The following is a 23,501-nucleotide window of genomic DNA, read 5'->3' as shown; positions in this document are numbered from 1 at the left end:
AAAGTGGGTTAGTCCGTTAATAGGGGCTATTCATAAATTTCGTCATTTCAAATAAGGGGGAGGGGGTCTGGACATCGGATGATGCTAGCTTGACGTAGGAGGAAACGGGGTCATTCGAAGCATGATTTTTGGATGATTTTAGGGGGAGGGGGGTCAAAAAATCCAAAAATGGTCAAATACGATGACGTAATTTATGGACAGCCCCTTAGGTGAGAGGTACAGAACCGAAATGCAACAAGTAAGCAGGTTAGGTTAGAACTGCTGCCTTTACAGAACAGAACTACGTACGACCAGAAAAGTGGGTTAGGTTAGGTTTGAACTGCAATCCTTGAAGAACTGAACTGCTACCATAAAAATTGTTTAGGTTAGGTTAGAACTACGATCCTTACAGAACCGAACTGCTACCAGAAAAGGGGGTTAGGTTAGGTTGGAACTGCGATCCTTATAGAACCAAACTACTAACAGAAAAGTGGGTGAGGTTAGGTCAGGTTATTTAACCCAACCCACTTTGGGTTGGTTGGATGGGTGCATGAAATTATGAAATTTGGGTTCCGTCCTTTGAGATTGAAAAGTGGGTTAGGCCGTTAGGGGCTATTCATAAATTACGTCATTTCAAATTAGGGGGGGGGGGGTCGGGACATCGGATGATGGTAGGAGGAAACGGGGTCATTCGAAGAATTTTCGAATTTTTGGATGATTTTAGGGGGGGGGGGGGTCAAAAATTGACAAAAAACGATTACGTTAAGTCCGGTTAGGTTAGGTCCGGTTATTTAAATATCAGTTACTATACATTTTAAATCATTTTCGAACTAAACCTGCAATAAACCGGGCTCTTGAAAATGTTGGCAATGATTCTTCGGGCAAACATTATTAAGGTCAACTAATTACCCTCCTTTGCGTCGCGCAGTCGGGTAAAAAGGGGAAAGATCGAGGTTTTAATAAACGCATAAGTATAAAGTTTTCGGAGATGGGATAGCTAACCGCCGCCTTGATAAACGTTTAGTCTAAAATGAAATAATTATTTAATCCAAAATGAGTATTATCTTTTATTATACCCGAGCGAAGCCGGGTTCTCATCTAGTACTTTAATATTTTAAAACGTGACGTGAAAGTTCTGGACACACTTATACCACGTACGCAACGTATGCAATGCATTATGACATCTGAACCCTGAAATTTGTACGCTTAGAAACATACTTGTCATACGCAACGCATGACAAGTATGTTTCTAAGCATACAAATTTCAGGGTTCAGAACGTTGCGTACGTGGGATAAGTGTGTCCCTGCCTGTAGTTTCGCTACTGATTAGGCCAGACGCCGCTCTCGATCCAGTCTAGATAGCTGGCGACCCTAATAATTGCTCGGAGCAATGCTGAGCCGAACGGAGCCGAGTTTGTCCGAAGTCAGGAGTGTCTCCCCACTGCTATAGAGGGCCATGGAGTGTGGAGGCGTTCTTTCGGTGGATAATTCGAATTAAAACAAAATTTCATTGTGACTAACATACTTTAATATTCTAAAACGTGACGTGTAGTTCTTTCGCTTTGAGCTGGTGGCATAGTTGCCAATGCTCGTAATGAAAAAAAAAGTTTCTTTCGCTACTGATTAGGTCAGACGACGCTCTTTCGCTACTGATCAGGCCAGACGACGCTCTCGTCCAGTCGAGATAGCTGGCGACGCGCGTGTAGATGGCGGGGCGGCCGCTGCGCGCGCACTACGCGCCGAATGACGTCACGCCGACCACGTGGGCAAACTATGCCTGCAGCCTGCAGTGGAGAGAGTGGAGTGTGGACGCGTTCTTTCGGTGGGTAGTTCGCATTAAAACACAAAATAGCGATAAACATACTTTAATGACAGCGTTTTACACAAAAATAAAACGCTAATTTAATAACTTACCATATTCAGAATTCGGAACCTAAGAACAATATTGAGAGTGACAACACTGTTGTCGGTCGTATTGTCCTTTTCTAGCATCCCTACGCCCCTCACACATACGTCCCTCTCTCTCCCACACTTAAAACGTGACGTGTAGTTTCTTTCGCTACTGATTAGGCCAGACGACGCTCTCGATCCAGTCTAGATAGCTGGCGACGCGCGTGTAGATGGCGGGGCGGCCGCTGCGCGCGCACTGCGCGCCGAATGACGTCACGCCGACCACGTGGAAGATGCACTGGTTGTCACGGGACGCCACCTGCAGCGGGGCTCCGGAGTCGCCCTGTATTAGACAAGGAATAGCCATGAATCAGATAAAAGAGTAATTGTGTCGCTTGAAGGCTCCGTCACACAGGCACGATTAGCGGGCTGCGCGTGAGCGGGCCGCGCCGCTTTTACATTATAAAACGCTCACACCGCGCTCTCGCAAAACGCGCCTGTGTGACGGATCCTTAACTTAAAACTCGGGTAAATTAAATACATTCAACCCTCTTAGCAAATATCTACCCCTACTCGCCGGCACTCAGAGGGTCTACCGCGAACTACCTACGTTCGACGTGTTGCCTCCCTGTCGCACTTGTAAATTCGTACGTAAGTGTGACAGGGAGGCAACACGTCGGATGTGGTTCGCGGTAGGCCCTCAGTAACCGTAGTCACAGAATAAATAATAGTACTGTACTAGGTACAGAAGACTCACTCTCTAACAAAACGCGTCTGTTACGATCAGCACAGATATGGCCGCTAGGTGGCGACAGCGCCACGCGCGGCTTATGGCGAACCCCAAAATTGGGGCCGAACGAATGTAATTTTAGCTACCTGTAGCAAGCTACAGCTGAGTCTTCTGTACCGAGTACTATTATTTATTCTGTGCCTATGTGTCTCGAAGTCTTGTACAGTCATCAGCAATAGTATCTTACACAACTAGGGCCGCAAAAATATGTGACACGTTCTTATTTGGAGCGCAATAAGAGCGCGTCATATATTTTTGCGGCCCTAGTTGTGTAAGATACTATTGCTGATGACTGTACCATCGGCCACACTGTTAACCTGTCCACTGTCCATCGGTTGACCGCACGTTGACCGTATGCCTTTTGTAATAAGGTCCACCTATGTATAGAAGAGCGTTGCTGTATGTACTATACCTGACACGTATCCCTCCCCCCGCGCAGCTCACCCGCACACATTTGCGAGGGAGCGAAACCTTGCCAGTTTCTGTTCCTCGAGCTGGCCAGCAGCTGGTCACAGTACGCGTTGTCCAGCAGTGAGATGGACACCTTTTGGAGCTCCTTTGATGTCTCCTTTGTATCTGGAAAATAGCGAGAGCTAAAGGCAAAGCCGTATTAAACTATGCTGAGGCCCTTGACACTCGGTAATTTGGGGCCCTATATCTATTGGAAAGTGAAGAAAGAGAATTAAGTAAACTAACATTGGTTCTACTATATGATCTTCATATACTCAATCAAATACCGGGTGTGGCCTGTAATACGAACAAAAAATTAAACTGTAGGTTGTACTCCTCATACTGACCAACATTTGTTCAGCAACTTTTAAAAATAACTTGTGGTTTGATTTTTAACACACTTTAAAGTTTATTCTAAGACGCAATGTATTGCGAATTTTGTTATGTTTAAGGCGTGACAAGCAACGTCAATCACAATGATGTGGCGTGGCGATGGCGTCCATTGAAGACAATATTTATTTTGTATGAAAAATAGCGAGTCTAAATACTTCATAATTTTTAAAAGTTGTTGAACAAAAGCGTCACCGTTTGAGGAGTACTCTTGCTGAGTGTAGGTACTGCTGGAATCAACATAGTTCTAAGAGCGGCAGCCTTTAGAAAATTACTTTTTTATAAAAAAATACTACTTACTGACATCTATAACACCCCAGCCAGTAGCCAGTGCCTTGGTATAGCTGTCAAAATCCTGTCTCTGCCAGAGACAAGCCGGGCGTACTGTGTTGCTGAAATCAACGTCGGTGGCCAGTTCGAGCAGAGCGATGTCGTTGTAGCGCCGGGGTGGCTTGTGTTCGGGGTGCTTCACGATTCGTTTTATGGGGACCTGCGGTAATGGGTTTAATGTTAGGTACAGAAAGCTATTGTTATTTTTAAATATTGCTTGGTCGCAAACAGGACGTTTCACATACCTATACCTCGTTTTTTTTAGCATTAGAAAAAAGGTAAACAATCTTGATGTGTCTTTTAATTGAAAAACACAATTTAAAAATAAGTTACGGCAAATATGTAACAATTATGAATCTAATACGATCATTTATATTCTTCTGCTTTCATAAGTAATAGTTTTTGGTTCTTAAAAAGCGTTTTTCAATTAAAAGACATGTCAAGATCGCTTACCTTCTTGCAAGTTCTTTCTAATGCTAAAAAAAACGAACTATAGACTTGAGAGGGTGCGTAGAAACCACATGCAATCATATACCCCCGGAGTTGTAGGTATCCATTAACTATTACAGTGACTAAGTATCATTAGGTGGGCTGTTTGCTACCCATTATCACAGAATAAGTAATAGTACTACCGTACAGAAAGGACACTTCCTACAAAACCGAAGTTTGACAGCGATTCAAGATCGAATCATGACCCTATCTAACTTATGGCACTATCCTTTTCGAATCTGTGATCTGTGATCGTGCACGCAAAGGGACGTGAAGTGGTGCCAAACCTAATAATTGCTCGGAGCAATGCTGATCCGAACGGAACCGAGTTTGCCCGAAGTCAGGAGTGTCTCCCCACTGCTATTAAATTACATACCTCCACAGGAGTGGCTCCATCCTGCACGCTAGGGTCAATATTCTGGTCCCCCAGCCTGACTATGGCCGGGTTGGGGTCCTTAGCCCGAGGGTCCCTAGTGCAGTGGCCAGCGGTGAGCACCCAGCGGGGGCTTATGAGGCTGCCGCCGCAGTTGAAAGAATATGAGTCCTCGAAGTTCACCCAGCCTATAGCTGCCTGGAACAAGAATAATAATAAACTATAAGAGTTCCTATAAGTAGTTCGTTTTTATTAGCATTAGAAAGAACTTGAGAGAAGGTAAGCGATCTTAACTTTTAATTGAAAAACGCTTTTTAAAATTCAGGAACCATTACTTATGAAAGCAGAAGAATATAAATGATCGTATTAGATTCATAATTGTTACATATTTGCAGTAACTTATTTTTAAAATGTGTTTTTCAATTAAAAGACACATCAAGATTGTTTACCTTATTTCTAATGCTAAAAAAACGAAATATAGTTGACTACTACGGACGAACCCTTAAAAGTAGCCCACAGTGCGGTTAAAGAAATAGTAGATTGTTAACCAAGGCTTGTTTGTGGCAAGGTTGTTAAAAGGCACCCATTTTTGTTGTAAAGATAGTTTGGCGCTCGAACGCAGAGAGCGTCAATCATCTGGGACTGAATTGGTGCCTTTCACCCGAGTTAAACACTAATTTTCATTTCGAATACCTACGAGAAAAGTAAAATATATGTGCTTTTTAAAAAAACACGGCTAAGTACAATCTTGACTACTATTTCTTGAGGGTAGGTAAAAAATGGTTATTTATGAAATGGGAAGTTAATTATCAGAAATATATAATAAAAAGAAAAAAAAATGTATTTAGAAAGTACAGTGGACTAGAGCAGAAACGTGTCATTTTATGCACAAATTTTAGAACAGAAACGACCCTTCACTTCACTTTCAGAGAATGAGAAATGAAAATAAAATTGCAGTGTCATCTAGCGAGCCCTTTGAGAAAGTTAAAAGATATCACTAGATACAGCTGGTAGACCGACCGCTTAAATGAGTCCTCCCCTGCGGGGTACGGGGGCGACGGGGTAGGACGACTAAGGGTGGCGGGGAAGGTGCGGGCGCTGTTAGCAGTTAGTCCTACCCCGACGCCCCCGTACCGCGCAGGCGTGGACTCTTAAGCCTCCTCCACACTCGCGTTCGCGGCTTCGCCCGCGATTCACGCGCATAGTCTGGAGGGGGCTTTACGGCTCGGCCACGACATCGAGCGACTTGCGATGGCGGGAGCGATAACCATAGGTCGGAGCTAAAGGTCCGATCGCTGTGTCACCCTCCAACCTATGGTTATCGCTCCCGCCGTCGCAAGTCGCTCGATGTCGTGGCCGAGCCGTTAAGCGCTCGGTCTATAGCTCTGTAATCAAGTTTTTGATATTATATAGTGCTGCCATCTATCGCCGAGTAGCACGTACCATATGCGGGAACTCCCCGAGCTGAGCGTTCTCTCCACCGACGATCAGCTCTACTTTGCCATAGTCGCATTTAGGCGCGGATATGGAGACCGTCTCTGGGTCCGGGACTAGGGGCACGAAACTGAAGGTCTGGACCACGGACTTGCTGTATTCTTCACACTCTGAAAACAAGATAGTTTAGTGCCTGGCATATGAGCACTAAGTACGAAAATAAATTATGAAATAATAAAACTCTCAAGGTCGAACTCGCGTTTTATTAACAACTTATTATTATTTATTTATTACCATAAAAATATACATCTTATACAATTACAGTGTCCCACAAAACAGTTTACACGGTTTGACTGTGGGATCGTGCAGTCTCTACTCTCTTATATAACCTGAAATGAGTGTGTGTATGTTTGTATTTATTATTTGTATTTGTTGTTGCTAACAACTATACTTGTTACAGCAGAGGCAAATATATATAGCGAGTATAGATTTTAATATTGACACAGAAGAAATAATAGCTTAGTACTACCGTACAGAAAGGACACTTCCTACAAACCCGAAGTTTGACAGGCGGTTCAGGGTCGAATCATGGTATCCCTTTCTAATATATAGCACTATCCCTTTCGGCTATTTAGGGTTGTTAAAATTCAAGTGATTATCTTATCTGTTGTCGTGCTCGCACAAGGAAGTTAAGTGGTGCCAACCCTAATAGGAGCATTCCATGAAATTGTCTACCTACCGTTTGTCCCGTACAAACGCGAATTTCTAAAGATTTGCAGGCATAAAGCCCCCTCCAGACTATGTGCGTGAATCGCGGCGCGACGTCGCGGACCGAACATATCGCGAAGTTGACGTATGACTCCACATTCGCACACTTCATGGCGATTTCGCAGTTTGGTTTGCGGCAATATGGCATAAAAGCATCAGCTGATCGAGTTTAACTGTTAGTTATCTATGGCATCAGACGTGATTTAGCTGTTTTTCCATTTTGTTTTATTGTAAAACCGTAAAATATAGCTGCTTAGTATAATATAATCATAATATAATTCATATTTATCTTGCCACAGAGGAGCCAAAATATTGTGTAATGTGGAGTCTTGCAAGTTCGCGCTTCGCGTCTCCTTTGACGCGGGCCGAAATACCGACAAAAAACGGAGAACAAGGCGCGAAGGCGTGAACAATCTGCGAAATCGACGCCACACTTGCGTTCGCGGCTTCGCCCGCGATTCACGCGCATAGTCTGGAGGGGGCTTAAGAGTTTCATTTTCTATGACAAATGGTCAAAAATATGCACAGAAAAATAACCGCCTGCTTTAAATGCCGAAAAAAAAGCCACAACACAGTAAATAAAACGCGTTTGTACGGGACAGCCCGTGGAATGCTCCAATAATTGCTCGGAGCAATGCTGAGCCGAACGGAGCCGAGTTCGACCGAAGTCAGGAGTGTCTCCCCACTGATATTGGTACTTACTCCTCTGACTGACTCGTCTTCTGTCTGTTTGCCCGCTACTGCTGGCATCAGCTGTGCCCCAAACTGGACTGCTGCAAAGTAAGTACAGTCATCTTACTATATTTCTCTATGGTATAACGGTAAGCAATCATCATCGGCATCGTCACCCATGGATACTCAGTACACCCAGAGGAGTTGCAAGTGCATTGCCTGCCTTTAAGGTGGGAGTACGCGTCGCGGGTTGAAACCCCGGCTCGTACCAATGAGTTTTTCGGAACTTAATGTACGAAATATCATTTGATATTTGCCAGTTGCTTTTCGGTAAAGGAAAACATTGTGAGGAAACCGGACTAATCCCAATAAGACCTAGTTTCCCCTCTGGATTAGAAGGTCCGATGGCAGTCGCTTTCGTAAAAACTAGTGCCTACGTCAATTCTTGGGAGTAGTTGTCAAGCGGACCCCAGGGTCCCATGAGCCGTGGCAAAATGCCGGGCTTATGCGAGAAAGAAGGCATAAGATGGGAGTGTATGCCCCCTTGTAAAACAAATAACTATTAAAAGAATAGTAGTTTGTGTTACAAGGGATCAAAATGATATATTTCCATTATTTCCGTCAAGAGCGTACATTGAATCCTGAGCGTAATGAAGGATTCAAGGTTAACGCTCAAGACGAAATAATTTTGATACCTTGTGACACATAGGTACTGCTTTTCATATCATCTATAAGGAAATTAAAAAATCTTAGTTGTTGACACAATCTGATGCTTAAACAGATTATTTAAGCTAAAAAAAATAATGTGCAAAAAAATGAAAAATTAGTGTGCTATATGTTCGTTTTTTTTAGCATTAGAAAGAACTTGCAAGAAGGTAAGCGATCTTGACAAAGCGTTTTTCAATTAAAAGACATATGTCTTTTAATTGAAAAACGCTTTTTAAAAACCAAAAACTATTACTTATGAAAGCAGAAGAATATAAATGATCGTATTAGATTCATAATTGTTACATATTTGCCGTAACTTATTTTTAAACTAGCTGTGCCCGCGGCTCCGCCCGCGTGGAATTCAGTCTGTGTCAGTAAGCGGCTTTGGTAGGCGTACACTGCGTACAGCGTGGCACGTACCGTACGTCGGTCTATACCCGTCTCTTTTTGTATATGAGGGCGCCGAAGGCGCCCGGCTTTGGAACGCGTACAGCGAGCCACGTACGTCGGATTACGCCCGACGCTTTGAGTATGAGGGCGCCGAAGGCGCCCGGCTTTGGTAGGCGTTCCCCCATATAACCATTCCAGTCGCAGAATCATCAAAGTGGTAACTAAATGTCAGATGTGTCGTAACAGAGTCCACACAATGTGTCTAGAATTGTTTCGAAACAAAGTGTCGTCGCCGTGTCTACACTTTTCCGTAACAAGGTGTCGACACATTTGTGTGCACTTTGCGTGCGGTTTGCGACTAAATCTGACAGCAAATTTGTGACAGCAAATGTCAATATAAAATACCTCTTGAAAACCAAGGTTTGTCAAACTACTATTAGTGTCTCGTGTGCTCGTAATTCTAGTAAGTCATCATGGGCGATGCGAATGATAAAAATCGACCAAAACCATATAAACACCCAACACCCGTCAACCTTTTACAGAAAAGTTTTTAAAGAAATGCAATACGCTACTAGGTCAGGCAACGAATGCTCAATAAAGTTGTAGAGGGAAATGCTCAGAACACAATTTTTGGCTCCTTAACTTGGTTTGGACAAGTTAGGAGGTGAACATATCAAAAGTCCTCGGCCGTAGCCTTTGAGCGGGGGGGAGAGAGGGGGCTTTGAAGGTCCCATTTTCCGGTTTTTCGATTATATCTCGGAAACTATGCATCGTAGCGACATGGCCACTTATAGAAAATGAAAGTTAATTTAATTTGTTACAAGTTTATTTAGTAAATTTTTTCCATATATTGAATAGTTTTTGAGATATCCGCTCTTGAAACTTTATTTAGGGCTCTCAATTTTATCTTGATCTCTACATCAGTGAAGGTGCTAGGCCGTGTTCCACAAAATTTAAAAACAATTTTTTTAGGGTTCCGTACCTCAAAAGGAAAAAATTGAACCCTTATAGGATCACTCGTGCGTCTGTATGTCTGTCCGTCTGTCACAGCCTATTTTCTCGGAAACTACTGGACCAATTAAGTTGAAATTTGGTACATATATGTAAATTAGAGACCCAAAGACGGACGGACGGATATAACGTAAACAAATTGATTTTATACCCAAAAAATGACCATTGCCCCCCCCCCTTTATCTCCGAAACTACTAGGTCATAAATTTTGAAAAAAATACACAAAATAGTCCTTTACCTATCACGATTATTAAGATGACAGGAAAACCTATTAGAAATGTGCAGCCATGCGCGAGGCGGACTTAATGTACGGAACCCTTAATACGCGAGTCCGGCTCGCACTTGGCCGGTATTTTTTAAACTCCTCTTGACGCTTAACCGCTGAACCGATTTCGTTGAAATTTGGTATAGAAATAGTTTGCGTCCCGGAACAGGACATAGGATAGATCTTATAACCAAAATCATCTTTTGAAGGTGTGAAAAGTGGCGTGAAATTTTGTACGGACAATCAATAACCGCTGAACCGATTTATATGAAATTTGGGATGGTCTACAATTCTACATCTTTGATTTAGTTGAAAATGATAAAAAACATGACTTCAAACCTAAACTTAAACAGTAAGTATTAACTTCAAGAATTCAATTCTGAATTCCGCCCTGCACCACATTTCACACCTTTAAAGGATGATTTTTGACATAGCTTATCATGTCCTGTCTCGGGACTCAAAATATATGTGTACCTTTAAATTAAAACTGTTCAGCACTTTAAGCGTGAAGAGGAGTTTAAAAGAAAGTATTTTAATAAGTTTATATGTTTTTACTTCGGAATGGTGTCAATGTGATACCATAACTAAATTTGGTACTGTGAATTTATACGAAAACGATACCAAACATGGCCTCGTAGCTTTACTGATGTAGAAGTCAAGATAAAATTGAGAGCCCTAAATTCTTATTACTTGGCCTAACTTGTGTAGAAGGAAAAGGAAAAATAAAAGTCTTCGGCAGGAATATAAGACACAAATATAATTTTTAGAGTTACTATTTCAACCATCAAACATAAACATACCTTGATTATATTATTCTAGTGAGATACGCATTTATAAACAAAAACATTAAAAAAATTACAAGGTCGAAATGTCACGGAGCTTGTGTGAGTTATATGTGTAAAATAAAAACTTTCATGACAAGAAAATCTGGACACAATTTAAGAATCATCCAATTGCGTCGAGGAATCATCAGTATTTTTGCTTGTTTCATTACCTCCTTGCTTCTTTTTTTGTCCTTTGTGTTCTGTAGCAATTGGTTAGATCTGAAAATAAAGATAACTTGCGTCGTCACGGATGTCGATTTATAGGTTTTAGGGAGTGCAGAATTCGAAAATGATGACCATTTTATAATCCAAGATGGCGGCTACGCATGTTGTCATAAAAGTCGTCATGAATATTGTTTTATAGGTTTTAGGAGGGAACACCCAAATATTCCGAAATACGTTTTTCCGACTTTCATAACCTCGATTTTCATAATCCCGATTTTTTACATGACCGAAATATCGAAATTACGACTTTGAAAACCACGAAAGAACAAAATCACGACTGTGTTATTTCCGAAAACTAAAAATCCGATTTTCATATGGACGAAAGCTTAAAATTCCGATTTAGAAAAAATCCGAAAATATTTTTCCCGAATTTGTCTATTCCGAAAAATCATTGACCGATCGGAAATAAAGTAATTCGATATTCAGAAATTCGATCTTTTGTGAATTCGGAATAATGAAATTCGTGATTTTCAAAATAAGATTTAAACGCACTTTTTTAAGTCTCACTAACCAAAATCCGAATCGGAACACCCCACTATCCACGTCGTCTTGTCTGTCCTACCCCTAGAGTGTATGTAAAAAGCCAGAGGCGCGGAGGGTAAAGTGGGTTAGGTTAGGTTAGAACTGCAACCCCCAAGAAAACGAACTGTTGCCAGAAAAGTGGGTTAGGTTAGGTTAGAACTGCGACCTTTACAGAAACCAACTGCTACTGGAAAAGTGGGTTAGGTTAGGTTAGAACTGCGACATTTACAGAAACCAACTACTACTAGAAAAATTGGTAAGTTTAGAACTGCGACCTTTACAGAAACCAACTGCTACTGGAAAAGTGGGTTAGGTTAGGTTTGAACTGCGACCCTTACAGAAACGAAATGCTACTAGAAAAGTGGGTTAGGTTAGGTTAGAACTGCGACCTTCACGGAAGCCAACTGCTACTAGATAAATGGGTTAGGTTAGGTTAGAACTGTGACCTTTACAGAAACCAACTGTTGCTAGAAAAGTGAGTTAGGTTAGGTTAGAACTGTGACCTTTACAGAAACCAGCTGCTACTAGAAAAATGGATTAGGTTAGGTTTAAACTGCGACCCTTGTAGAAAAAAATGCTACTAGAAAAGTAGGTTAGGTTAGGTTTGAACTGCGACCTTTACAGAAACCAACTGTTGCTAGAAAAGTGGGTTAGGTTAGGTTAGAACTGCGACTTTCACAGAAACTAACTGGTACTTGAAAAGTGGGTTAGGTTATGTTAGAACTGTGACCTTTACAGAAACCAGCTGCTACAAGAAAAATGGGTTAGGTTAGGTTTGAACTGCGACCCTTGCAGAAAAAAAATGCTACTAGAAAAGTGGGTTAGGTTAGGTTTGAACTGCGACCTTCACAGAAACTAACTGCTACTTGAAAAATGAGTTAGGTTAGGTTAGAACTGCGACCTTCACAGAAACCAACTGCTACTAGAAAAATGGGTTAGGTTAGGTTAGAATTGCGACCTTTACCAACTGCTACTAGAAAAATGGGTTGGGGTTATGTCAGAACTGCGACCTTTACAGGAACTAACCGCTACTAGAAAAGCGGGTTAGGTTAGGTTAGAACTGTAACCCCCCACAGAAAAGAAGTGTTTTTAGAAACAGAACGAACTACATACAAAATTATGTAGAAACATACATAATACATAATTATGTTGAAAAATTGTGCTTGTGAGTAACTCTTATTAATATTATGTAAAATAGGAAATTTTAACAGGCATTTCTGCTTACTTTAACGACGTAGGTATCATTATTTATTATGAACAAATTCGGAATTTCGTTATTCGGAATTTAAAAAATCGGAATCACGTCAAATCGGAATTCAAAATTTCGGAATAATGACCATTCGGAATTCGTGGTTTCAACATTCGTAAATGTTAAATTCGGTATTTTTCACTATCGGAATTGTAATATTCGGAATTATGTGGTTCGGAATTTTAAAAAATCGGCGGTTTTGCTATTCGGAAATATAAAACTTCGTGATTTTCATCGTTCGGTAATTACGACATTCGGAATTATGTATATGGGTCGGGCATTTAAAAATCGGAATAATAAAATTCAATATTTTAAAATTCGGCATAAAATATTTCGGAATTATGTAGTGTACCCGTTTTTGGACGTGACAGGTCCAACAATAGGGTATATTACTGCAATGTTCTGCCGCCAGAACGCAGCACTACCGACTCAGTAAATTCATAGACTAACTTATACATACTGTGCCTTAAACTGTTTTTTGACAAGTTTTCAAAGACAATAAAATATGACATTGATGCATCAAGGCGGTTTGTTAACAAGTGCCTACCGGTAAACGCGAAAATCGAAATTTAGTTATCCGCCTCTTTATCGCTTGAATATGCGAGAGTGATAGAGAGGCAGAAACCGAACCCTCGATTGTCGTGTTTCACGATAGGCGATATGTGAGTGACGTAGTGACGCATGTTTGTTTACTGTATGTGTACTACTAGTGCCACCTACGCAGAGCTTTGCCTAATATTCCCTATTGTCTACATCACTGTAATTGAAGTCACAGGCCTCCATGGGCTACGGTAAACGCTTACCATCAGACGGGCGGTGTGGTTGTTTGCCACCAACATGTTAATTAAAAAAAAACTCCACCATATCGTCAGTTAATAAGTACTTATTTTGCGAAGCTAATGACATTTGTCACAAGAAATACGACAATTGTCACGAAATTCCGACACAGAACTCAAGAATTACCGAAAGTTCTTTGAAATCTTGTGACAATTTCCATCATTATCATCATGAACATCGCAAAAGAAATACATGTTTTTGCCGATATAATAAAGTTTTTAAAAATAATACAATGATGGTGACAAACAGGAATACGGCCCGCCCGATGGTAAGCGATAACCGTAGCCCATGGATGCCTGTGACGTCAGCAACAATGAGACTTGTCGAAATGTCGCACCTGTCACGTTACGTCACATTGTCACGCCAGGGAGTACATCTGAAAATTGTGTGTTCCCATTTGTCCCCATACCGATAAGGTGGGAAAAAATGGGAAATATTTACATGCAAATCCTATTCCATCTGTTCCCTACGGAGATAAATGGGAATACATCCGAAAATTGTGTGTTCCCATTTGTCCCCACCCCGATAAGGTGGAAAAAATGGAAAATATTTACATGCAAATCCTATTCCATCTGTTCCCTGCGAGGATAAATGGGATTACATCCGAAAATTGTGTGTTCCCATTTGTCCCCACCCCGATAAGGTGGGAAAAAATGGGAAATATTTACATGCAAATACTATTCCATCTGTTCCCTGCGGGGATAAATGGGATTACATCTGAAAATTGTGTGTTCCCATTTGTCCCCACCCCGAAAAGGTGGGAAAATTGGGAAATATTTACATGCAAATCCTATTCCATCTGTTCCCTACGGGGATAAATGGGAATACATCTGAAAATTGTGTGTTCCCATTTATCCCCACCCCGATAAGGTGGAAAAAATGGGAAATATTTACATGCAAATACTATTCCATCTGTTCCCTGCGGGGATAAATGGGATTACATCTGAAAATTGTGTGTTCCCATTTGTCCCCACCCCGAAAAGGTGGGAAAATTGGGAAATATTTACATGCAAATCCTATTCCATCTGTTCCCTACGGGGATAAATGGGAATACATCTGAAAATTGTGTGTTCCCATTTGTCCCCACCCCGATAAGGTGGAATAAATGGGAAATATTTACATGCAAATCTTATTCCATCTGTTTCCTGCGAGGATAAATGATAAATGGGATTACATCCGAAAATTGTGTGTTCCCATTTGTCCCCAGCCCGATAAGGGGGGAAAAATGGGAAATATTTACTTTCAAATCCTATTCCATCTGTTCCCTGCGGGAATAAATGGGAATACATCCAAAAATTGTGTGTTCCCATTTGTCCCCGCCCCGAAAAGGTGGGAAATATTTACATGCAAATCCTATTCCATTTACGTACAAAAATGTCCCCCTGTCAACTTTCAATCGAGATTTAATCGATAATTTATTCGATTAATATTCAGATTAATGCAATTTCAATCTATGTTAGGTCGACTAAATTAATCGCGATTAAAATATGAGGATTAACTTTTTTTTATTCCACGGCACGGCATGGCTCTTACACTTTGAGAATATCTGAAAACGAATGAACACAAGGAGCCATTTTGCAAATCCAGTAACTTTGTTATTACTTTTGACAGCGCGTGTCATGTGTCAACACAGAGTCGACACAAAGTCGAAACATTTGCGACTACTTTGTGACTGCAATATTTCTCAGCCTTAAACCATTTATACATCATAATTAACAAGTTTCGTAGTATGTAAAGCGTTATTTCTGTTATTTAAGTATAGTATACGCATCGAAGTACTAAAAATGCATCAAATAATATAGTTATGAACACAGGCACTGAGAAGTAAACAATTTCATTTCCGGCTAAACTAAAACAATGTGGTGGCGCGTTGATTATATTACACTTAGTTTATCAAATCACTCGAGCAGTTTAATTCCCCATAATAATTTAAGTCCTATTGTAATATAAATGCAAACAATATATAATTACGTCTTGTAATCCGTTTTAGAGATGGCGTATTAATGTCACTTATTTTTATTTAAGCATTTTTCCATCTGACAGTTTCCATTTGACAGGAACGAAATGAACGAATGAACGAATGATTTTGGCATAAAGTAGTCGCAAACCCGAAACAATGTGTGCACACGGCGACCACACTTTATGTCACTTTGTGTCATGTGTCGACCCTTCCCCATTTCTGGTAACTGTGTCGACACGGCGACGACTCTGCGACTGGAATTGTGACCGAAACAGACGGTGTCGACACAAGATGTGTCAACACCGCGTCGTAACGGCGACTAGAAATGGTTGTATGGGTCGGTCTACGCCCGACTCTTTTAAATAGTATGAGGGCGCCGAAGGCGCCGGCTTTGGAACGCGTACAGCGAGCCACGTACGTCGGATTACGCCCGACGCTTTGAGTATGAGGGCGCCGAAGGCGCCCGGCTTTGGTAGGCGTTCAGCGTGGCACGTACGTCGATCTACGCCCGAATCTTTTAGTATGAGGGCGCCGAAGGCGCCCGGCTTTGGAACGCGTACAGCGAGCCACGTACGTCGGATTACGCCCGACGCTTTGAGTATGAGGGCGCCGAAGGCGCCCGGCTTTGGTAGGCGTACAACGTGGCACGTACGTCGGTCTACGTCCGACTCTTTTAGTATGAGGGCGCCGAAGGCGCCCGGCTTTGGGACGCGTATAGTGCGCCACGTACGTCGGGCTACGACCGCCGCTTTGAGTATGAGGGCGCCGAAGGCGCCCGGCTTTAGAACGCGTACAGCGAGCCACGTACGTCGGATTACGCCCGACGCTTTGAGTATGAGGGCGCCGAAGGCGCCCGGCTTTGGTAGGCGTTCAGCGTGGCACGTACGTCGATCTACGCCCGAATCTTTTAGTATGAGGGCGCCGAAGGCGCCCGGCTTTGGAACGCGTACAGCGAGCCACGTACGTCGGATTACGCCCGACGCTTTGAGTATGAGGGCGCCGAAGGCGCCCGGCTTTGGTAGGCGTACAACGGTGGCACGTACGTCGGTCTACGTCCGACTCTTTTAGTATGAGGGCACCGAAGGCGCCCGGCTTTGGGACGCGTACAGCGAGCCACGTACGTCGGATTACGCCCGACGCTTTGAGTATGAGGGCGCCGAAGGCGCCCGGCTTTGGTAGGCGTACAGCGTGGCACGTACGTCGGTCTACGCCCGACTCTTTTAGTATGAGGGCGCCGAAGGCGCCCGGCTTAGGAAAGCGTACAGCGTGACACGTACGTCGGGCTACGACCGCCGCTTTGAGTATGAGGGCGCCGAAGGCGCCCGGCTTTGGAACGCGTACAGCGAGCCACGTACGTCGGATTACGCCCGACGCTTTGAGTATGAGGGCGCCGAAGGCGCCCGGCTTTGGTAGGCGTACAGCGTGGCACGTACGTCGGTCTACGCCCGACTCTTTTAGTATGAGGGCGCCGAAGGCGCCCGGCTTTGGAAAGCGTACAGCGTGACACGTACGTCGGGCTACGCCTGACACTTTTAGTATGAGAAAGTCGTAGTCGCTTGGCTTTGGTCCGCTTCCAGCGCGCCACATACATCGGGCCACGCCCGACTCATTTAGTATGAGGGCACTTAAGGCGCCCGTCTTTGGAACTGGTACAGCGCCACGTGCGTCGAGTTACGCCCGATGCTTTGAGTATGAGGGCGCCGACGACGCCCGGATTTGGTAAGCGTACAGCGTGGCACGTACGTCGGTCTACGCCCGACTCTTTTAGTATGAGGGCGCCGAAGGCGCCCAGCTTTGGACTGGCACAGCGCGCCGCGTGCTTCGGGTTACGCCCGATGCTTTGAGTATGAGGGCGCCGAAGGCGCCCGGCTTTGGTAAACGTACAGCGTGACACGTACGTCGGGCTACGCCTCACACTTTTAGTATGAGGGCGCCTAGGGCGCCCGGCTTTGGAACTGGTACAGCGCGCCACGTGCGTCGGGTTACGCCCGATGCTTCGAGTATGAGGGCGCTGAAGGCGTAACGGCGGACGTAAGTACTCTTATGATGTATCGTACGTCTAAATCGGTTAAGGGTCATTCCACCGTTTCGGGTGTTACACTTGAACTCATAAAATAAGGTTTTAATCGATATTGTAACAGGAACTACGAGGTTATAACTATTGATTCATCTACTACTTTGATAATATTTTCTTTTCCTGTACACACATAATTGAAGTATAAGACCAATAACGAGAGAATCACTAAAAAGTAGCTGTTTCGGGCGTTACGCGAATTGGCCTATACCTTCTGACCATCAGTACCAAAATGCATATTTTAGCGAATTTTGTCAAGTAACCTCCAGTTTTATTTATGTCAAGTAGTAATAGTTAGTATAGTCTACGGAAACACTGAAGTAACACTTAGTATCACTTTTTGTTTAATTTTAATAAAATAAATTATCTGTTTCGGGTGTTACTCATGGTTCGTTTCGGGTGTTACGAGTACGAAATTAAGACAGATTTATACGAAATTATGGCTCATTTTATTGAAATTATTGTCTTTTTAATAAATTCGATTAAAATCATAAGTAATAGATGCTGAATTAGTATTAAATACATTAATCTTAACAACAAAAACTGTTTCTCGAAGATATCATAATTATTTTTCTTTTGTTTCAAATATTTCCGAAAATATTCACTTAATCAAAAAATGGTTGATGGTGACACCTATTCATTTTGAAAGATCTATCCAACGACACCCCACACCTCAGGATTAAAGACGAAAAAAAATAAAAAATATTTTGTACTGGAGGTACCCTAAAAAAAATTGTTTTTTGTTATTTTTGTGTTACTACTTTGTCGCCATGATTGTATCCATGCCAAATTGCAGCTTTCTAGCACTAACCACCACGGAGTAAAGCCGGGGACGGACAGGCGGACGGTCACCACGTTTCGGGTGTTACACAACTTCAAACTTTAAAACATACGACTAAAGCAGACGCTAAAACAATAATTATTACACATTTGAATAGGTTCTCATCATAGCCTTTCTTTGGCAAAACATGTTTGGCTGTAGTTAATTACGGGAAAAGTTACACATACTTTTATCTCTTTTTCGTTTCGGGTGTTACTTTGAGACCACAGTCTAGAATACTCTTCTAAAAACCAATTAATCCATGCTTTTTAATATTTTTAAAGACAAATTATAAAATTACGATATTTTACCTGAAATAACTGCGAGAAATTTGTAACAGTTTACAGTTATTTTCTTTTTAATTAGTCTTGCCAATATCGCTGTATAAATTTAGTTTTACGCATATCATTTAAAACGTTGCGATCAAGTACATGGAAAACATGTAAAAATGGTTTTTTTTCGGGTATTTTTTCTGACATGAAGGTTTGGTATGTTTTCTATGGAAATAGGTTAGTGTTGACTTCTTAAACCAATTTTCATTTTTGAACCCTTGGTAGCGTTTATTATGGAATGACCCTTAAGGCATTCAGAAGTTAAGGCGGAATAAAGAAACTTACATAAATAAATATATACCTACATACACTCGTCTTTCTTTTGGGCAGTCGTGAAGTGTAAAAAGACGGCACTGTGCAATTAGAGGCAATTAATTTGTTTAATTTTGTTGTATTATTAAATCAACATAATTATTCAATTAAATTTGTTGATACCCGGTCTTCTAAACATATAGTTAATTTGGCAAAATCCTTCCTCGGTGGCTTATTCGTGTCACTACGTATTAAATTCAGCGCCATCTGTTAGTTTTCCAGGGTACTCAATAGTGGTAGCACATATTTGAAAAAAGTTTGCCACTCCTTCCTAAGTAGCGCCATAAGATTCAGGGGCAAACTTAAATCAAGCGGGTGTTGTGGCTACCCCCCCTTTTAGGGGTTGAATTTTTATAGCCTATAACCTGGCCGGAGATTTTCTCGACAGATTTGTATAGTTTGCATCAGAATCCGTTCAGCCGTTTTCACGTGATGCGCGTTCAAATAAACAGACAAACAGATAAACAGATAAACAGACAAACAGACAAAAATTCTAAAAACTGTTGGAACGTGTTCTGTTATCGATTCTAAGTATCCCCAGCCAACTTTTTTTCAAATATCGTCCATGTACAGACTTTCGACCCTCTACAGCTTTATTATATGTATAGATGTATAGATAGAAGATAGATAGATTGTGTTTTTCAATTAAAAGACACATCAAGATTGTTTACCTTTTTTCTAATGCTAAAAAAAACGAGGTATAGAACAGAAAAGTGTTACTTTGATCCCCCCTAGCAGGGTTGAAAAGTGCCACTTTGATCCCTCCCAGCAGGGAAGAAAAAGCTCTTTTCCGAATAGGTGATGTGAAAAGTGCTTTATTACCACAGAATAAATAATAGTACCTACTAAGTACAAAAGACTCGCTCTCTAACAAAACTGTTACGATCAGCACAGATATGGCCGCTAGGTGGCGACAGTGCCACGCGCGGCTTATGGCAAACCCTAAAATTGGGGCCGAACGGATGTACTTTTAGCTACCTGTAGCAAAGCGACGGAATCGCGGAGTGAGCCACGTCTGGCTTTACTTACTCTCCATTCTTCTGCAACACCTGCGGCGGCGCCGTCTGGAATATGTTGTTGCCATCTCTGCAGCACACTACGGCGCTGTCGAACGATTGTGTGCAGAATGTCGGCCTTATGCCGTTCTGTCTGAAATTTATACAAAATTGTTATTTTTCGATAAGCCCCCTCCAGACTATGCGCGTGAATCGCGGGCGAAGCCGTGAACGCGAGTGTGGAGTCTAGTTCGCTGATATGCGAAATCGACTCCAGACTCGCGTTCGCGGCTTCGCGAGTGTGGAGCGGGCTATACAAGTGGCGAAAAGAGGAAATCCGAAACGAGTGGCGATAAATTAAATCGACACGAGTTGCGAATTACCTATTCGCACGTGTATCGTACAACGTTTTACAGTACATAGGGCCTTTTAAACTTTTGACATACGCACGAAAAGTGCTATTTTACGCACTAGTGCGGGAAAATAGGCCCTTATGTACTGTAAAATATTTTAGAATAATCATCATCACATTCATAAACCTAATATTATTGTACGTTCTGTAAATTGTCTATCTTTCGAATTGTCCTCTCATTAACTATAAGGTTAGCTGGGACGATGCCTTAGCTTGGACCTGTGATGGATCAACAATTAAAGTCTGTGGCCGTACCTACTGCCACAGAATAATTAATAGTACTACCGTACAGAAAGGAAACTTCCTACAAAAACGAAGTTTGACAGCGGTTCAGGGTCGAATCATGATATCCCTTTCTAATATATGGCACTATCCCATTCGGCTATTTAGGGTAGTCAAAATTCAAGCCATTATCTTATCTGTGGACGTGCATGCAAAAGGATGTCAAGTGGTGCCAACCCTAATAATTGCTCGGAGCAATGCTGAGCGGCTTCCGCGAAAACCGAAATTCGCAAATTGCGGGGATCTTTCTCTTTTACTCCAATGAAGCCGTAATTAGAGTGACAGAGAAAAATCCCGATTCAGAGAAAAAACTTCGATTTTCGCGGTTATAGCCCTGAGCCGAATATATGGAGCCGAGTTCGACCGAAGTCAGGAGTATCTCCCCACTGTCTGTGGCCGTACGCCGTACCTACTGCTTAATAACGGCGAGGCCTCTTTAGAACTTGATTTCCAACGGCTTGCCTGTTTTGCAGTTTTGTTTCCACCGTGCTTTAGTAACAGGGGTCTCCAAAGCCCGGCCCGCGGGCCAAACCCGGCCTTATATCCGGCGCCGACGATGGCCCGCGCGAAAGTTTCAAGGCGCTATATGGCCCTCACGTAAAAAAGTTTGACCCTGCTTCAGTAGAAAGGGTAATCAGAAAACATAAGTATTCTCGGCCCCGAATCTAATTTCGTACCTTTTGGTGTCGAGACCCTTGGCCCGTGGGGTCCGAACGCGTCCAGCCTTTCTAAGGATCTATCAAAAAGAATAGCTGACGCCACCGGTGACCGTAGATCCGGCAGCTTCCTCGCGCAAAGAATAAGTATTGCGATACAGCGAGGAAATGCTGCCAGCATCTACGGCACCATGCCGCAGGTGGATATTTTGTAATCGTTTATTTTAAGTTTAGTTTTATTTATTTTTAGATATAGTTTAAGTTTTGTAGGTTAGTTATTTAATTATGTTTTTATAAGTATGTATATTAAGTTCGAATGCACTAATAAATAATAAGTATTTATGTATATAACTTACTGAAAGTCTTGTCTAGCAGATTCGCATTGTTGCGCCGGCGCGCACCGCCCGACCGTGTTAGTGTATTGGTCCACGCATTGATCGCCCACTACAAATAAACTTAGTTATAAAACTTATAAATAAATAATAGTTATATTATGTATCTTTAGGTATTTAAATAACAGTAAACAAACAATTTGTACATTTTCAGGTAGATATAACATTTATAACCTATTGGGTTTTCGTCATGTTTTCCTTATTCGTCATTTGATTCTAAAACATTTCCTGTGGGCACTTTAAGGACTCTGAATACTAAGGCACATTCAAATATATGCTGGTAAATATATATAGATAGATAGGAACCAACTTGAATTATATGTACTGCTAGTTACATACTCGTACTTACTGTACATCTTACTGTAAATAATACAAGAGTACTAAAGAAATAAATTTAAGGAAACTTGCTTATCAATGAAAACTCCATCAAAATCAGCACAAAACTTTTCGAGTTAATCTATATCTGTTACAGAGATCACTTAATTTTTATTCAGAACTTACCATTTTTTTGGGCCAGAGCATTTCGACCGAGTGTCAAAATAAACAGCACTTTAAAAATAAACATTTCTATTTCTATTCAAAGTAAGTGACCTTACATCAACACATTTTTAATACTGCCTTTTGTTCCTTTTCATAACTTGCGAACTTAGTGTAAGAATTTTTATGTTTTTTGGTCTTGAAAACTAAAAGATCGATTTCAATATTTTTATTAATCACTGGGTTTTTAACGTTTTTATGTTTTAAAAGCACTGTTTTATATTTTTATTATTACATTTACTTAGTAACTTATTTAACGCGTCGTATAATGCTACTAAGTTACATTAATATGTAAGAATCAATGCGTGTGTTTATTTATTTCCGTGACCACTAGGAAAACGTGTTTTCGAAGTCCGTACACGACTCATACTGTTGTTATGTTGTATGTAGAAGATGTTTCTGTATATGACAAAATGTAGTATCTTATTAGATTGTTATTGGATACTCTGACGTTTTACTTTTAAACCCAGCTTTTTGCGCGGACCTTAAACCGGATCTTGTTTGTTTTTTTACAAGCCGGTTTAGATATGGATATCGCACTAAGATTGAATCGGACGAATATAGACTTTAATACGTTAAAATAAGGGTTAAGGTATTTAGTCTAAAATGCAATAAATATGCGGGGTTCTTACTGCCCGTGTGTAACTAGATCTCATATTTGTATTCTTAGACCTAAACAGTTTGATCCACATCTCTTAAACGACACAAAAAATATACATATTTTTTTACACCTGACGTTCTGACGTAAAGAGATGAGCTTAGAGCTTAGTGTATTCTTAAAAGGTTGTTTTATTGGCATAATATTATGTTACGTATTTATAATTTGTCTCTTGTTGAACTTAGCCGGTTTATTTACACATTTCCTTTTTATGATTCGATGTAGCTACTTCGCTACACTTGTAAATACGAATATATTCTTCTTGACGAAAGGTCGATAGTATTACGTTATGTTTGTTTATTTAACTATTACCTATTTAATTAAGTGATATAATAATGAACCATTTAGTAATATTACTTAGGATGGTATTTATTAGCTTATTAGAATACTTAATATACACCGTGTTTTTTTCGATTTCCGTTAATTTCAAGGGTGCATTCCTGAGCTTAAATCAAGTAACTTTCTCAAAGACACC

General features: G+C 41.4%; 1 protein-coding gene across 1 annotated transcript; it reads right to left on the bottom strand.

The window, feature by feature from the left end:
* Nucleotides 1-1,498: 1,498 nt before the first annotated feature.
* On the bottom strand, nucleotides 1,499-22,742 carry LOC134677425 (serine protease snake-like). Its single transcript, XM_063535888.1, has 10 exons — nucleotides 22,333-22,742; nucleotides 21,796-21,883; nucleotides 20,124-20,243; nucleotides 7,596-7,666; nucleotides 6,135-6,295; nucleotides 4,695-4,889; nucleotides 3,800-3,989; nucleotides 3,072-3,235; nucleotides 2,012-2,212; nucleotides 1,499-1,513 (listed from the first exon to the last, which is right to left on the bottom strand). Exons 1-9 carry the CDS (start codon nucleotides 22,394-22,396, stop codon nucleotides 2,039-2,041), a joined length of 1,227 nt encoding a protein of 408 aa, XP_063391958.1. The 5' UTR covers nucleotides 22,397-22,742; the 3' UTR covers nucleotides 1,499-1,513; nucleotides 2,012-2,038.
* Between the last annotated feature and the right edge of the window lie 759 nt (nucleotides 22,743-23,501).

Source organism: Cydia fagiglandana, chromosome 26 (genome assembly GCF_963556715.1).
Source record: "Cydia fagiglandana chromosome 26, ilCydFagi1.1, whole genome shotgun sequence".
NCBI classification, from domain to species: Eukaryota; Metazoa; Arthropoda; class Insecta; order Lepidoptera; family Tortricidae; genus Cydia; species Cydia fagiglandana.
This window is presented reverse-complemented; position numbering and strand designations above follow the sequence as displayed.